At 41.9% G+C, this 16,406-nt stretch overlaps 1 protein-coding gene across 2 annotated transcripts in view; it reads left to right on the top strand.

Annotated features, from left to right (window-relative positions):
* Positions 1–6,428: 6,428 nt before the first annotated feature.
* DECR1 (2,4-dienoyl-CoA reductase 1) overlaps positions 6,429–16,406 on the top strand; it is a 29,414-nt gene continuing 19,436 nt past the window's right edge. The window contains exon 1 of one of the 2 annotated variants that reach the window (XM_090283819.1): positions 6,429–6,566. In XM_090283819.1, coding sequence (XP_090139945.1) covers positions 6,516–6,566 — 51 coding nt within the window. In that variant the 5' untranslated portion in view covers positions 6,429–6,515. The remainder of the gene's footprint in view (positions 6,567–16,406) is intronic. The other variant, XM_090283818.1, reaches the window with a different exon arrangement.

Genomic DNA, 16,406 nt, shown 5'->3' on the forward strand with positions numbered 1-16,406 from the left:
TTATACATTCTTGTGAATCCAACCTGATTGGCAGAACACCAGCAGCAGAGGTGGGTTCAGGTGATGCCCCCAAGCTAAAGCCTGAATCTGTAGGAGACATCAACACAACACTCTGTTGCGAGCGTATATTTGTGATCCAGTCTTTCTTATAAGTCAGCTGAACAACTGCTCATCTAGCTGCTTACTGAGCAACCTGGCAGGAAGGAGTAGATAACAGTTACACAAAGCAACTATGCTATTCACTTAACTTTTATTGAAAGCAGGATTACTCAAAGTAGAAAATCAACATGTATCAATATCCTATTTCTACACTAACAATTTAAAAGAAATAAACACACGCACACAGAGCAATTTACGGGGAATAATGAACCCGAGTCCCAGAGTCTCAGTCACCAGATCAAAGACAGCATGGTGGGCAAGGGAGCTGTCAGTGTCTTTCAAGGAAGGATTTCCAGAACCAGGTGGGCAGCAGAGCAGATAAAGTCCTTAGTCCGACAGGGCAGAGCCCCTGGTGGCCGATACCAAAGTAGATTAGTGTGACGTGGAGCAGCGCGCTGGTGTGTCGAGCTCAGCTGTCTCAGCAGTGGCCTGAAGCCTGCCTCAATTATACCCTTGAGAGTGGTATACTTTGTCCTTCTGGGTCTTTTTATAAGTGTTTTGGAATTTCTGATGGCAAGTGGAGAATTTCCCTAGGAGCCTATTTATGGGTGGTCCTGCTTTGTATTCATGGGTGTTCTGGTCACATGTGCAGATAGCTTAAGAGTGTTTATATAAATATAAATCTATATATATATATATATATATATATATATATATATATATACAGTTATATATATTATTTTTTTGGTTCTCTCTCGTTTTTTAGGGAGGGAGGAAAGTACCAAGTTGCATTGAGCTGTAATTAAGGAACATTCTGTATTATTTATGACACATTTCTATACTTGCAAAAATTATATCATTTTATGGATATAAGAAAAATGCCTTTTTATAAAATTTCAGTTTCTGAGAAGTGTGTAATTTGTTTCTTTTCTGAGACTGGTGGTCAAAGTAAAGAAGGAAAGAAACTTCTTGAACGGAATGGGTAGATCTGGGCTGAGTGGAGTTTAGCTTCTCTTCTGCGCACCTCCTAGCCCTTTCAACTGGAAGAGGGGGCAGTGGGCGGGGCTGAGGCACATCACAGGGACTTAGTATTCAGCTGATGGGTGCTTAGGACCTTGAACCATTCCCTTTTCTGAACACAAGCCAACCTCTCCTTTGTGACATGTGCCAAATGGGTGCAGGGGAAGTCCCAGGTAAATATTTTGTATATGTTTGCTTTCACCCCACACCTTTTCCCTTGGCACCAGCCTCACAGACTAACATCTTCCTGGCTTTTCACAGAAGTGACTGTCAAAGGACCTAAGAATTACAGATAAAACTGCAGGAATTTAAGGTTAGCAAACAAGGTGAGCTCGCCTCTAGGGGAAGGGAGGGTGGGGTGAGGACCTATGTCCCAGGAGAGCTCAGGACTAGGGGCTCCTGCTGATGTCTCTCCACCTACACCTTCCCCCCCACCCCCAAGCCCCAGCCCAGCCTGGTTTCCCCTCTGACCTAACCAGTCTTTTCTGTTACAGAGGCCATCCCTCTTCTAACCCTTCTTTCTCATAGAGTTCCAGGTAGATGCTAAGCTCAGGTGGGAGACGACAGGGCAAGACCAGTTTTTCTTCAGGAGAAATAGTCCAGGGCAGGGACAACACAGACCCTCGGGACACAGACCAGCCTTTCTGTCTGGGTTTTCCTGGGTCTTTCAGTCAGCAAGTGGTACCTGGCATCAGTCCCCTCACCCCCAGGACATAGAAACAGGCCTTAATCCCTTGAGGCTGATTCTTGTCCCTGCTGTCTTTCACCCCCACCAAAAGGCTGACACCCTCCTCAGTCCCTGACAGACCCTCAGGGCTGTCATTCAGCACTACATGTGCTTTTGTCCCCCTTTGCTCCCAGCACTGACCTATGAGAATGGTTTGGTTTCAGAGAAGAGACAAATCCTATTCAGCCATGGAGAGAATGTTTTCCCTTGCTCCTCAGATGAGGGGAGGCTCTCCCCACACCCAAGATCCCATTATACAGATCTGAGGGAGGGGCCGGCGTTACTTTTATGCTTATGGCCACTTCTAGACATTTTTTTCTTCAATCTGAATAAACATGCTTCCTCTGAGTTTCTTGCCACTCAGATTCCCCGTTTTCTTCCCTTGATCTCCTGCTTCCTTCATTGAGGACTTGGGCACCTGTCTGACTGCCGTCCAGGCCCCACCTGCCATTACTCCAGTGCCTTCCCCTGCTGTGTGGATGAGAAGTGTCTGATGCCCTGACTCTGTTCTTCCTCATTTCAATGGCATTTCCCGCCCCCGTACTAAAGCAGCGCACTCCCACAGACACCCACTGTCCCCAGGAGCAGCTCTGCCTCTGAAATGTCACAATCATGGCTGACCCTCCTTATCCTTTAGTTCATCCACCCTTCACCTGTGCTCCCAACACATACTACAACCTTCTGCCTCTTCTAACAGTCGACCAGCTCCTTCGTGTGGGCTCTTTATTTCCCAACCCAGCCCAGAGCCTATGTATGGTTTGCATTAACCACTCTTCCCAGGAACACTCCAGTTACTGCCCTTCTCCATCCCCTCTCTGACTCTTCCTAACCTTTCCTTAGCTCCTTCCCACCACCTCCTACCCTTCCCTCAGCAGATGGTCTGCCTCCTACTTCACAGAGGAAAATGGCTTCTTCAGCATCCTGCAATTTCCAGGTTTCACTGGGCAGAAGCAAGGCCGGGTCCCCTACTCTTTGTACTCTGGATCCTCTGCTCCCCCCACCTCAGTGCCTTCCCCTGGCCTCGGTCCACAGTCCTCTCTCTACTTCCCTTGACCTCCCTCTGCCAGTTCTTCCTTTCACCAAATAAATGTGCTCAGGTTTTATCTCGCCTAGCCCCTTCCTCAGCCCCATAAACTATTGCGTGATCTGTGTCCACGTCCTCACCCTCTTCCTCATTTCACCCCTGCAGTCCCACTTCTTTACCCAGCCCTGGCATGCTTTCACTGAAATTCCCTTTCATCTTCATGTGGCCATGCGCAGTGGATACGTGCAGCTCTGATCTTGCAACTCCTTAGTCATTTGACTTTACTGACCACTTTCTCCTAGAAACTCTGTCCTCTGGCTGTTTTTTTATTTTTTTAATTAAAAATATTTCAGTTACAGTTGACATTCAGTATTGTATTAGTAAAAGGTGAACAGCATAATGTTAGACATTTATATAACTTATAAAGCAATCATTCCCCAATAAGATGTGCACCTACCTAGCACTATATAGTTATTATGGTGTTATTGACTATGTTCCCTATGCTATACTTCACCTCCCTGTGACTTTTTATAACTGCCAATTTGTGCTTCTTAATCCCTTCACTTTTCTCACCCAGGCTCTCAACTCTTCCCACCTACCCACCCCTGCATAATCTGGCAAACATCAGTTCTCTGTATCTATGACTTTCCCTCTCATTTGTTTATTCGTTTATTTTGTTTTTTAGATTGTACATGTAAGTGAAATAATATAGCCTGACTTAGTTCCCTTGGCATAATACCCTCTAGGTCCATCCATGCTATTGCAGATGGTAAGATTTCATTCCTTTTTTTAAATCACTGAGTAATATTCCATTGTATGTGTACACTTTCTCTTTTCCATTTGTGTCTTGATTGGAGCATTTAATCCATTTAGATTTCTATTTTTTAAAGATTTTATTTAATTTTAGAGAGAGGGGAAGAAAGAGGGAGAAAAACATCAATGTGCAAGGGACCTGGTCCACAACCCAGGCATGTGCCCTGACTGGGAATTGAACCAGTGACTTTTTGGTTTGCAGGCCAGTGCTCAATCCACTGAGCCACACCAGCCAGGGATAATCCATTTAGATTTCATAGATATGTAGTTATTGCCATTTTCCTGGATTTTTTCTGATTATAGTTCTCTTCCATTTCTTTTTATTCTCTTGCTCTCTTCTCTTGCATGTTAATGAGTTCCTGTAGTGTTGTGTTTGAATTCCTTTCACTTTATTTCTTGTGTATCTCTTGTAGATTTTTGGTTTGTAGTTACCATGTGTTTCCTATATACCAAGCTATGTTTACAACAATCTATTTTAAGTTGATGGTTGCTTAAGTTCAAACACATCCCAAAATCATTACCATTTTTTCTTACCCCCTTTACGTTTGTTTTTGTCATTATTTTTACTTTGTGTGTGTGTATGTGTGTATCCCTTAATTAACTGTTGTAATTACACATGATCTTTCTGCTTTTGCCTTTTAATCTTTGTACTAGCTTTAGCATTGGTTGATCCACTGTTTTTATTATGTGTTCATCAGCGAGGTTTTTATTTTTACAATATTTTCCTATTCTTTAACAAAATTTTTTTTCTTCTCGAAGTCCCTTTAACATTTCCTGTAATACTGGGTTGGTAGTGATGAACTCTTTTAGCTTTTTCTTGTCTGGGAGGCTCTTTATCTGTCCTTCAATTCTAAATTATAGTTTTTCTGGGTAATCTTGGTTGTAGGTCCTTGCTTTTCATCACTTTGAATATTTCTTGCCAATCCTTTCAGGCCGGCAAAGTTTCTGTTAAGAAATCAGTTGACAACTTTATGGGAGTTCCCTTATGGGTAACTCACTGCTCTTCTCTTGCTGCTTTTAAGAATTTCTCTTTGTCTTTAACCTTTGCCATTTTAATTATGATGTGTCTTGGTGTGGGCCTCTTTGGGTTTATCTTATCTGGTACTCTCTGTGCTTCTTAGATTTGTATGTCTATTTCCTTCACCAGGTTAGGGAAATTTTTTTGTCACTATTTCTTCAAAGAGGTTTTCAATCCCTTGCTGTCTTCTCCTTCTGCTAATCCTACAATGTAAATGTTGTTACACTTGATGTTGTCCCAGAGGTCCCTTAAACCATCCTAATTAAAAAAAAAACTTCACCTAAGGATATTTATTGATTTTAGGGAGAAAGGAAGAGAGAGAGGGAGGAACATTGACGTGAGAGAGAAACATTGATTGGTTGCCTCCCGTATGTGCCCTGACCAGGGATCAAACCCACAACCTAGGTATGTGCCCTGACTGAGAATTGAACCCACAACCTTTTGGTGTATGAGCTGATGCTCTATCCAATTGAAGCCACCTGGCAGGGCCTAATTATTTTAAATTCTTTTTTCTTTTGGCTGTTCCGATGGGGTATTTCTGCTACCTTGTCTTCCAAATCCTGATCTGACTCTGCTTCATCTAATATGCTGTTGATTCCATCTAATATATTCTTCATTTCAGTTTGTATGCTTTATTTCTGACTGGTTCTTTTTTATGTTTTCTATCTCTTTTTTAATGTTTTCTATCTCTTTGTTGAAGTTCTCACTGAGATCATCTATTTTTCACCTAAGTTTATTGAACAATTTTAGCACCAGAGTTTTGAATTCTCCATCTGGTAGATTACTGCCTTCCTTTTGTTTAGTTCTTTTTCTGTAATTTCATTCTGTGCTTTCATTGGGACGTGTTCTTTGTCTCCTCATATTGGCTGCCTCCTTGTGTTTGTTTCTATGTATTAGGTAGCACATCAGAGAAGGAAAACTCTGACTCCAAAAAACCTCCGCTGCCTTGCGGCATACCTCTTCAGGGGAAAGGCTAAGGGAGTAAACCCCAACAGAAAATCCGGAGCCAGAGTCCCTAAGGCGGTTTGACGTTGTAGTCAACACCGGCAACTCCTGCGGCGCACCTGAAACCAAGCTGTATTGACTCCGTCTTTCCCTTGGACCCTTCAGCTGCGAAGAGAGGGGGGTCTGCTGCATGGGCAACAGCAGACCCTCCATATCACCCTGCCCAGGCTCTGTAGCTTCAGCTTCACTGGAGAGGACACTCCAGCGTCATCGCAAGATGTCGATTCAACATGGGAGGAGACAGATACCGTGTCACTCCCGAGTCGGACTGCACAACCGTTCTCGGCGGTGCAGATAGACTCTTAAGAAGCTACACTATCGTCTCTCGAGACGGACGGCTGCCGACGACGACGACGGTTTGCTCTCCAGATGTGTCTAGTGTGACTTAGGTAGTTTCTTTTTGGAACCAAAGTGTCATGGCTGACTGGCAGGCAGCCATCTTGGTTGACATGCGTGACTTCATTTTGTTTTATATATATATATATATATATATATATATATTTTTTTTTTTTTTTTGCTAGTTTGACCTGGCCAACGTCATTTTATTGGTCCTGCTCTCCACACACCCTCGGAAGACACGCAATTAAGAGCCAGCAGTAGCCTCGGAGGGCGTAGCCCCCAAGGGTCCTCCCCCAACAGACTCCCAGCCACGCCCAGATTCGTCCTAGCCCCAGACACTCTCCTATTCCGCCCCGGTCTCAGACACGCCCCAACCCCGCCTCCTGGTGTCAGAACTCTCCTACCAGGACCCAGTCCAGGCCAAGCTCCGGTCACCGCAGGCTCATTCCAGATTGCGTCCTGCTCCGTCCATGGCGCCGCTGAGCAGAGTTTCCTTGGCTCGGGGTCACAGTCCTCGGCGGGTAAGGAGGCGCTGGAAGGGCCAGTTTAGATCCCAGCGAGGACCCTGCTTCTGCCCGCATCTAGGGCGGCGTCCGGGCGCTGGACGACGGGAATCCTTGGCGGGGGTGTGTTGGGGCGCGTGACGTTCTCAGGGTCGTCGCGTTCCCAAGTCGTGTGCTGACTGGGACAAAGGGGACCGTGCACACGCTACCCTGAGACATGCTGGGGACAGGACTGGGTGCACTGGCCTTATCTGCGGCCCTTTTTATGAAGGAAACTCGTTCCTGTGCTATCTGTGCGATTAAACATTAATACAAATAAATTCACATGAACAGAGAAAGAAAGAACAGAAACCCGCTGTGCGGACGCTTCACCTGGAGGTGGTGATGGGCGGCGCCCACAGATTCCACCCCCCAACCCCCACCTCAGCATCCAGACTGGAAGAGTGTCCACAATAGCCCCTCCCCCGGCTAAATAAAAATTATCCTAATAGTCTCAACTAAACCAAGAAGCACAGTTTCGGTGGCCAGGTACAAAAAATAACCTGCCAACTGTGAGAACACTTTTGACATTTTGATAAAATGGCCGCCCTGGTTTTTTCTTGAAAAACATGGACAAATTCCAAATAAAATAAACACAAGGAGATGGTGAGTCTCCCATGTAACAGAACTTTCTTTTAAAAAGTCAGATTTGTTCAAGGCTGTGGTTTTGCTGATGTTTCCTCTTCCTGTGAAGATTTAGGTTATAGGTCATTGTTGGAGAAGCTAATGGTTTCTGGGTTTCTGATTCCTTCTCACAGGACTTTTCTCATTTCAATCCTACAACATCCCTGGTGTGAAAAAAATCTCCAGATTCTTTTAGAGCACACATCATTAGGACTGTGGTAATAAGGCCAGAGCTCTTCTGACACCATTAGCACGGGTTAAGAGGGAGAAAATGAACTCGTTTAAAAATTTTAATCTGACAATTTTGAGACAGCCAGTGGCGGGATGGGGGCGGGGGTGGGAGTGGGGGTGGCGGATCCCTCGGGTGAGTTTGAATTCCTGGGATAAGACAAGTATGCATCTGTAAAGCTGCGTGGTTTTATATGCAGATAAAACTTGATACAGTTAAAACCACTCAGGTTTCTTTTGTTATACATCCTATTTAAGAAGTGCTGTGTTAGAGTGTGTGATTAGCTACAAAACAAACATTTATTCAGAACTGGCTCTGTGTCTGGCCCTGGGGACAAAAATTAAAAAATAAATAAATTAACACCCTGCTCTCTGATTATATTGATGAAATCATTCACTCATCCAGTGGTTTATCAGGAAATGCTAATTATGCATAGGAGTGCCTACTATGTATTGGGCATTCTTTGGTGTTCCTTGTTTGAAAAAGATATCTACCGTTATGGAGCCCATGTATGTTTTTAAGCTAAGGATGATAACTCATGAGTGGGCCTTAAATCCATTTAGTGTAAGAGCAAAATAAGTCTTAAAAAAATAAATAAATTGAGATTGAGTAGGAAATACCAGAATCCATCTTATGTAAAGTTTATGAAACTTTAAAAAAAATTTGCCCTTCTTCCTTTTGTAGATTCATTCTTTGATATGTGATACATATGGCCAAGCTTATTTTTCTTTTGTTTTCATCAATAGTAATAACTTTATTACTTTTATAAAAATGATACCTGGCTAATATGGATTCAGGTAATTCAGTTAAATACATTTTTTTTTAAAAACAAAGTAACACATGACCCCACACTGGCCACTCTGAAATAACTATCGTTAACAGTTGGTGACCGTCATTCCAGGCATCTGACTGCTGATAAAAGGACAGATGGATGGGCATATTTTGGCTTGATTGTATCACATTTATTTTTTCTATAATTTATTTATGTTTGTTTTTATCCTCATCCAAGAACTTGTTTTTTTCATTGCTTTTAGAGAGGCAGGGAGAGAGAGTTTGGAGAGAAGGGAAGGGAGAGAAAGGGATGTTACAGAACCCCTGTGCTGCTCCAATTGAACAGAAATCCACGGGCTGTTTAGTTAGGGGCCCAACTGTGCGCCGCCAAAATTATAACTCTCAATACCAGAGTTTAGTGAAAAGAAAAAGAGTTGTTTATTTAACAATTATATAGATCTAATTATTTGCAGATTTCTGTTGTTAAGTCTTATGTTCTTTAAAATACCCATAAACATATCCTTGCCTCCCACTACCAAACCAGGCTAGTTTTAGAAAAGTTAGAGATACCGTTTCCCTACTTTCCAAACACAGTTCAGCTTTACCAGTAGCTGCCAATTATTCAGTTCTGATGGGGGAGACCTCATCTGTGTTATGGTGTCCACCAGCTTTTAATACAGAACCTCATGGATTCTCAGCCTCCTTGTAAACTGCATGGTTAGTCCTTTGTAATCTTCATGGAGAGCGTTCCTTTTCAAAGCAGCAAGGTACGTCCCTTCCTTAAAACTGCATTGTCAGTTCCCCAAAACCACATGATCAGCCGGGCTAAAATGTCTGCCACTTATATTTAAGTCCCTGACTATGTCCTCTGATGCAGTGGGTGTGGTAACCAGTTCTGACCATTCATAGGACCTTACGTAGGCTCTGTATGCTTTTTCCATACTATCCCAAGGTCCAAGCCCCCTCCCATCTACCTGAGGCCTTGGATGCATTAAAGCCATTTTTCATAACGAGGACACTAGCCATCAGCCTCAAGCATGTGAAGGCATCCTGAAAGCTGCTTCCTTCTCCCCATCCCCCAGGGGCAAACTCTGGGGTTTGTTTTTGGACTCCCTTGTTTCTGTAACAGGGAGAGAAACATTGTTGTGAGAGAGAAACATCCTTGGGTTTCCTTTCATACACACTCCAACCATGACTAAAATTGCAACCTAGACATGTGCCATGACTGGGGATTGAACTGGTGACCTTTCAGATAACGGGATGATGCCCAACCAACTGAGCCACACAGGCCAGGGATATTTTTCCTTTAGAACTCAACATTTGTTCATTGATTTCTGACACTGAATATTGTCAGGGAGAAGTATAAGATCAGCTAGATTTGCCCTCCCTTATTTGTGTTTTGCTTTTCTATCTGGAAAGCCTAAACAATCTTCCTTTACGAACTAAAAATTCCAGAAATAAGCCTTCTGGGAGCAAGGATATTCATCTGGTTTGTTCATTGCTACTTTTATAAGCACATTGCCAAATTAAAATAAACGCTTTTCAAGAGCAGCGGTTCTGCTTCTAACTAACATGACTAGCAAAAAAGAGTCATGTTAGTTTGGGCTAATGTGACAGGGATAAATAAGAGATGACATGAATGAAAAACAGCAGGAGTGAAGACTACAGTTGGAAATTTTGAACTGCCTACAAATTCACCTCTTTGATTTCCTCTCCCTGTATTGTGTAACCTTGGCGAAGCATCTGTTCCATCCACATCTAACTGCAAGCAAATAACTAATAAAAAATGGAAGTCTGCCCTGGAACACATAGCAACTACTTTTTCAAGGCCTTCTGTTCATTGCTATAATACATGTTATTATTCAAAAATGTAATTTCTGCCTTGCTACTGGCAACAGCTGCATCATTCAGCCTGGCCACCAGAGCCTGGAATCCAGCCAACTTCTTTTTATGTTTTCTCAGCCAGACCTTCATGTTGCTGTTGGCAACAAAGTCTGTGTTCTGCAGAAGCTTAGAACATCTGTGCAGTGTGCTTTGAGTCAAGGAGCTCAAGCCATCCTCACAGCACAGAATGGGAGCTTCACAGAGCCTGTAGCAAAACATTGTGTAGGGAGTTTGACCTCTTTTAATTTCTGTAATGTTTACAAACTGTTGTCATTAGTTTATGAGACAGTACCTCATTCTGCAGGACTGTCCTTTTCTGCAATGGAGCATCAATAGTGTTTCCTCCAGCTGCCCTTTTTATTTCCAGATGCCTCCAGTTGTGCACCATGTCTACTGTGCTGCCCTGGCAGTGATATGGGCATTGAAAAGAATGAATGCATGGCACAAGATGGTAGCTTCTAGCAACTGAACAAAATTAATTTGGAGGTAGTAACTGGAGGCTTACTGTGTACGTGGACTATATGAGTTGCTTTGGGAATGCCAAGATGTGCATTTTTCAGAGTCATTGTTTGAAAAATAAGATTGTCCACTGTCAAGTCTTTACCAGGCTGACATTTTTATATTACAACTAAGGCCCAGTTTGCAAAGCACTTATTATGGGAGTTCAAGTCGGGGTAAATTTGATCTGAAAAGTATTCATTTTGACTTAAACCAACAAGTAATTAGAAACTATTAAAAATTGAATATAGTATTATTCCATTGTCTTTATAAACATAGCTTCCACTTAATTGTGGAATAGAGAGTAATGACATTGATTCTGTGCTAGTTTTAGTTTCTTGCTATAATGTTGTCTTCCTCTATATCCTTACTATATTAAATGCTTGCATATGTGATTTGATTTTGTTAACTATTTTAAATGAAAATTTTATGAACATATCAAACATTCAACAGTGCAAAAGCATAGGCTATAACAATACTCTAAAGTCCCTCTCCAGAGAAGTTACCACGATGAGTAATAGTTTCTTGTGGTCCTTTCAACAATTTCTGTGCATATATCAACATATACATGAAGATATCCTCATTTAAAAAGACCACACAAATGGAGCATTTTCCTTAACACAACTTCCACTACAAATATTTGTTGAGTGATTGAATAAACAACATAGATGTAGCAACGTTTACATTAAGCATGTGAGCTCTAGTTTTTAATAGATGCACAGTATTTTGTATGCACAGTATGGATGTGCCCTGATTGATTGGTTATATTCACTATGGAAATACAGATTTGTTTCCTACTCTTTTCTTTTACAAACAATGCTTTAATGAGTGTGTTGGGCTATTTTGAGTTCCTTCCACTTCTGAGTCCCTAAAAAAATAATAAAAATGAATTTTAGGATAAGTGTGTCAGCTTTTGCAAAAAGCCCACTGGGATTTTGATAAAAATGGAATCTGTAGATTATTTGGTGAGTTTTGCCATGTTAAGAAAATGAAGTGTTCCAATCCATGAACACAAGGTGTCTTTATAAGCCTTGCACTGTGTTTATTAAATTTATTAGTATTTTATTCTTTTTGATGTGATTGTAAATAGAATTGCTATTTTAATTTCATTCTCATTTTAATGTATATCTTTGGACATAACTTTGTCCCCCCATCCCAACTTCATGAGGACATCTGTTGCAAAAATTCTCAAACATGGAGTCACTGGCTTAAAGGGTATTTATAGTTAGCATTTTGATAAATGTTCCCGAACTGGCCCCCAAAGAAGTTGTCCCAATTCATATCAGCAGGTTGTAAAAGTGAGTTTAATAAGCTGTTTCTTGTATCATGTACTACTAAATTTTGAACCTCAATAATTTGATAAGGGAAAAAATATTTCCTTTGGTTTAGATATGATTACTCAGCTATAAGTATGTTTATATATTTTCTTTGTGTGGACTACTTTTTAAAGCTCATTGTCTAATTTTCCTATTTGCAAATGACTTCTTAATACTCATGTCAATAAACTTGCATTTTCTTTTCTTAGATGTAAATGAACTTCAAGATGCCATTATTTAAAGTCATTGGAAATAACTTGTTAAAACAAGTGCCAGAGAGCTATATTTATATCATATGTCTGCATAAAACTCTATTCATCTGTTCTCCTGCAGCTGTGATGGCATTGGAGCCTGGCGTCAGTGTTATAGGCAATTAAACAAGCATGTGTGGAATGCTTTGGTGCCAGAAGCCCCATCCCAGTGGGGAATAAGACAGTTTTGCCTTTTTGGTGCCACAGTCTACTGTGGAAGCCTGTCACCCTGGTGGTGGGAGAGGGTCATTAGGCTCATTTTTCAAGAGGCACCAGTTTTAAAGTGTCAACAGAGTGTTTGGCACTCCTGCTTAGTTTTGAAGGTTGATTCTGCTGGGTTGAGAAAGAAATTGGCTGGTTGAGGCTGAAGAGAAAGCAGGATCAAAGCTCAGAAGGTGAAAGTGCTTCTGGAGCATCACGAATGTTGAGGGGGTGGTACACACAGATTACCCCCCTAACTGGGACCTGGGGGAAGGAGGTCTGTAAAGAGGGTCTGAGATCATGTTGCCCTACCACTCAAATGCCTTACTTAATGAGCTTAATTTTTGTATTTTTGATTCTGGAGGACATCAATGGTTTTGAGGGATGGGATTTTAATGTGGATAATAGTAACATGACAGTTATGGGGGAAATAACTAAGTGTTATTTTAATATTGACTTAGATCCACAGCTTCCACTTGAGGGTCTATTATTATGTGGTTTTTACAGATTTGAAACTGGATTTTCTCAGTAATATACCTAGCACATTAAACAGTGATGTTTATAGAAATTTGTTTTACATGAAACTTCAGAAACTTCTCTATGGTGTAAAAAGGTATGATGCTTTTTCTCCTTTTTTATTGGTTTCTTGGGTTTTATTTAGACAAGGAGTCACACACACTCACATGCTTCAGGTCCCTGAAGGCCCTGTACTGAAAGAGGCCACCCAGTGACAAGGGCTCCCTCTGCAGGTACTGATAGAGCTTCTGATTTTTATCTGAATTCTCCCAGTGTTGAAATATTGGCTTAAATTTTTAAAAACACTGGGAAGGCCTAAGAAAAGACATTTGGTCTAGTATCACCCATCTACCTGTTTTTCAGACGAGCAAAAATTCTTTAGTATTAGGAACAAATTTCATTGATCTCAGTCCTCATCCTCAAGGGAAGAGACAGTCAAGACTCTCAGAACTGTATTTTGAGTGTGAAAAGTAGGATCATTTTCCAAGATGCTGTAATGTAAGGACACATAAAAGAGGGGGATATGGTCTATATGATGTGAGTAAATGATGAGTGTGGATGGGGAGGCAGATGATGGTTAATTTTTTTTTTTTCTGGGAGATTTTAGAACTTCGAACTCTAAAAAATAAATTTGTATTGCCAAATTTGGAAGACATGTTATAAGAATTTTAAGAGATTTTAAAGAGCTCTAGGAAACCCAATCTTGATAGGAAAGGTGTTATTTCCTTTTTCAAAAACAACTTACATCCAGAAAAACCACGGAATGAGATTTGAAAATCTGTGAAAGACTATTTTGTATTCACTTTTTATGACTCAAATTAAATGGTCAAAATGCGATTTCAGTTTATTCAGAAATAGAAGCTTAAATACAGTAAGATCCTGTGAGATCTGTTTATATCTATGGATCTTACTGTTTAAAGCAACTTGTTTTTAGGCAAACAGATGACTTAATCTTCAACAGCATATATGCTTTGAATTTTCTGAGGCTAATGTGAATTAAAGTCGTCGTCGGCAGCCGTCCGTCTCGAGAGACGATGGTGTAGCTTCTTAAGAGTCTATCTGCACCGCCGAGAATGGTTGTGCAGTCCGACTCGGGAGTGACACGGTATATGTCTCCTCCCGTGTTGAATCGACATCTTGCGATGACGCTGGAGTGTCCTCTCCAGTGAAGCTGAAGCTACAGAGCCTGGGCAGGGTGATATGGAGGGTCTGCTGTTGCCCATGCAGCAGACCCCCCCTCTCTTCGCAGCTGAAGGATCCAAGGGAAAGACGGAGTCAATACAGCTTGGCTTCAGGTGCGCTGCAGGAGTTGCCGGTGTTGACTACAACGTCAAACCGCCTTAGGGACTCCGGCTCCGGATTTTCTGTCGGGGTTTACTCCCTTAGCCTTTCCCCTGAAGAGGTATGCCGCAAGGCAGCGGAGGTTTTTTGGAATCAGAGTTTTCCTTCTCTGATGTGCCCTGACTGGAAGATCGAACCAGCGACACTTAGCTCGCAGGCCGACGCTCAATCCACTGAGCCAAACCAGCCAGGGCTAGAATTAAAGTAGCATATCAGTATTATGAGATCAAATCAGATACAGTTGGTGAGACAGTGCTGGGTCATGATCTGTTACATTATAGACACTTGTTAGGAATTATTATCAAACGTGATTATTTTTACCTTTATAGCCTTTCACCTGCCTGTTAGGAAATTGAGAAACATTTTAAAATAAATCAAAATAGAAAGTTTGTTTGAAAATATCTTGCTTAATTTATCTTTCATAAAGCACCACATCAAATTCCCCATACAAATCAACACTAAATAAATAAAGATTCATTGTAGGAACTGTAGAAAATAAGAGCACATTTTTTCCATTATTACTTAGTAATGATAAACTCACCAGCCTACTAGTGGAAATTTCCAGATTCATCTCCCTAATGGAATAGCTAAGGAGGCAGTGGCAGCCTTAATAAAACTACCACTTAGGTGGAGAAAGATCATTGTGGGCTGTGTGGATTTCATGTTTTGGCAAAAGGATACAAAAAGAAAATACTTTGTCAACATGAAACCAAAGGAAATAAAATGACCAGTGTGAAGCATAACCAGATTTGCAAATATATTTTCACCAATTATTTTTTATACCGTCTCAAATTTTGCCCTTTGATAACTTTTTTTTCCTGTTATAAAATCAAATTATATTTATGGAATAGATTTTGAAAATACTAAAAACCAACCAGCCAAATAAAGAGCAAATAATCATCCATAATCTCATCACCTAGAGATGACAACTGTGTGAGGTAATGGAGGACTCAGAAGTCACACACATCTTGAGTTTAAGTCAGGTCTTTACTAATTATTATTATTTGTAAAAGTTATTGACTTGACCTTTCTGTGCTTCAGTTTCCTCATCTATAAAATGGGGATAACAGGATTTACCTTTTGGAGTTGTGAGATAGTGCATTTAAAGTATAGTAGACCTTGGCATGTTGTAAATAGTGAATCACTACTTCTAAGCATTTATTCTTATACAGTTAAGAATATCCTGTGTATTTCTTTCTTAACTTATCATCATATTATAACTGTGCAACATGGGGTTTGGCCACTTGTTGCCTTATTACGTGACCCGGAGATTTGTGTTGAAGGAAACAGGTTTTTATTAACAGGGTTGCAGTTTGGGGGTGCTGAGAGCACTCCTGCTCTGAGCTCTTCTCTTCCATAAGACCCAGAACTTCTCTTGCTCCCCAAAGGATTGCAAGGAAAAGCCACTCCCAGAAGTACCCCATTTCATTATCTGTCCTTTTAGAGCTTAAGCTGGCCATGCAAACAGATCTCCATCCTCTCTGGAATGTGCACTCATGGGTTTCAGAGTTGCCATCTTCTTGCAGAAGCTATCTTTCAGGATCCGGGGTGCACTGCTCTCAGTCTCCCATGTAACAGTCCAGGACGCATGTGCCATGCTGCACTGGATCATAGTGTCCCAGAGGCTGAAGCCCAGCGAGGCATGCCTCCCAGTGTGGGACCCTGCCTCCAGGAGCGGGTTTCTAACCATGTGGGGGCCCAAGTCCCTGGTGAGTCTGGCATCTGCTTGGTCTCACGAGTGCTCCCATCAGTGTGGGAAGCAAGGGCCAGAGACCCAGAGCCTCCAAGCGCACCTGTGACCAAAAGTCCCAAGCCAAAAGCCTGCACGAAGTGCCAAAGTAAGAGCAGAGAATGAGCTTCTCTCTGTCTATTTGAAGAGTCCTCTCTCCTGGAATCCCACGTGCTCCAGAAGCCAGGGGGAGTGCCCGTGCCCCTCCTATTAAGCTGCTAGCAAGGAGTCTCCTCTACAGCCCCTTCCTGCTGGGGAGGCGCAGCTGCCTGGTTGTCAGGGTTAGCAGGCAGGCTCTTTTACCGTTGATAGCTGCCTTTGTTATGTAATGTGCCTTAAGTACAGAGCCTTCTGCTCTGTTAGACTCCTCCCTGCCTTGGAGGAGGTATGGTGCTTTTAGTCTGCAACTTAAGCAGCAATCCCCACCCCTCTGCCTTTCCTGGCAAGGGGGAACAATCT

This window comes from Furipterus horrens, unplaced genomic scaffold, assembly GCF_987537825.1.
Source record: "Furipterus horrens unplaced genomic scaffold, mFurHor1.1.pri manual_scaffold_7, whole genome shotgun sequence".
NCBI classification, from domain to species: domain Eukaryota; kingdom Metazoa; phylum Chordata; class Mammalia; order Chiroptera; family Furipteridae; genus Furipterus; species Furipterus horrens.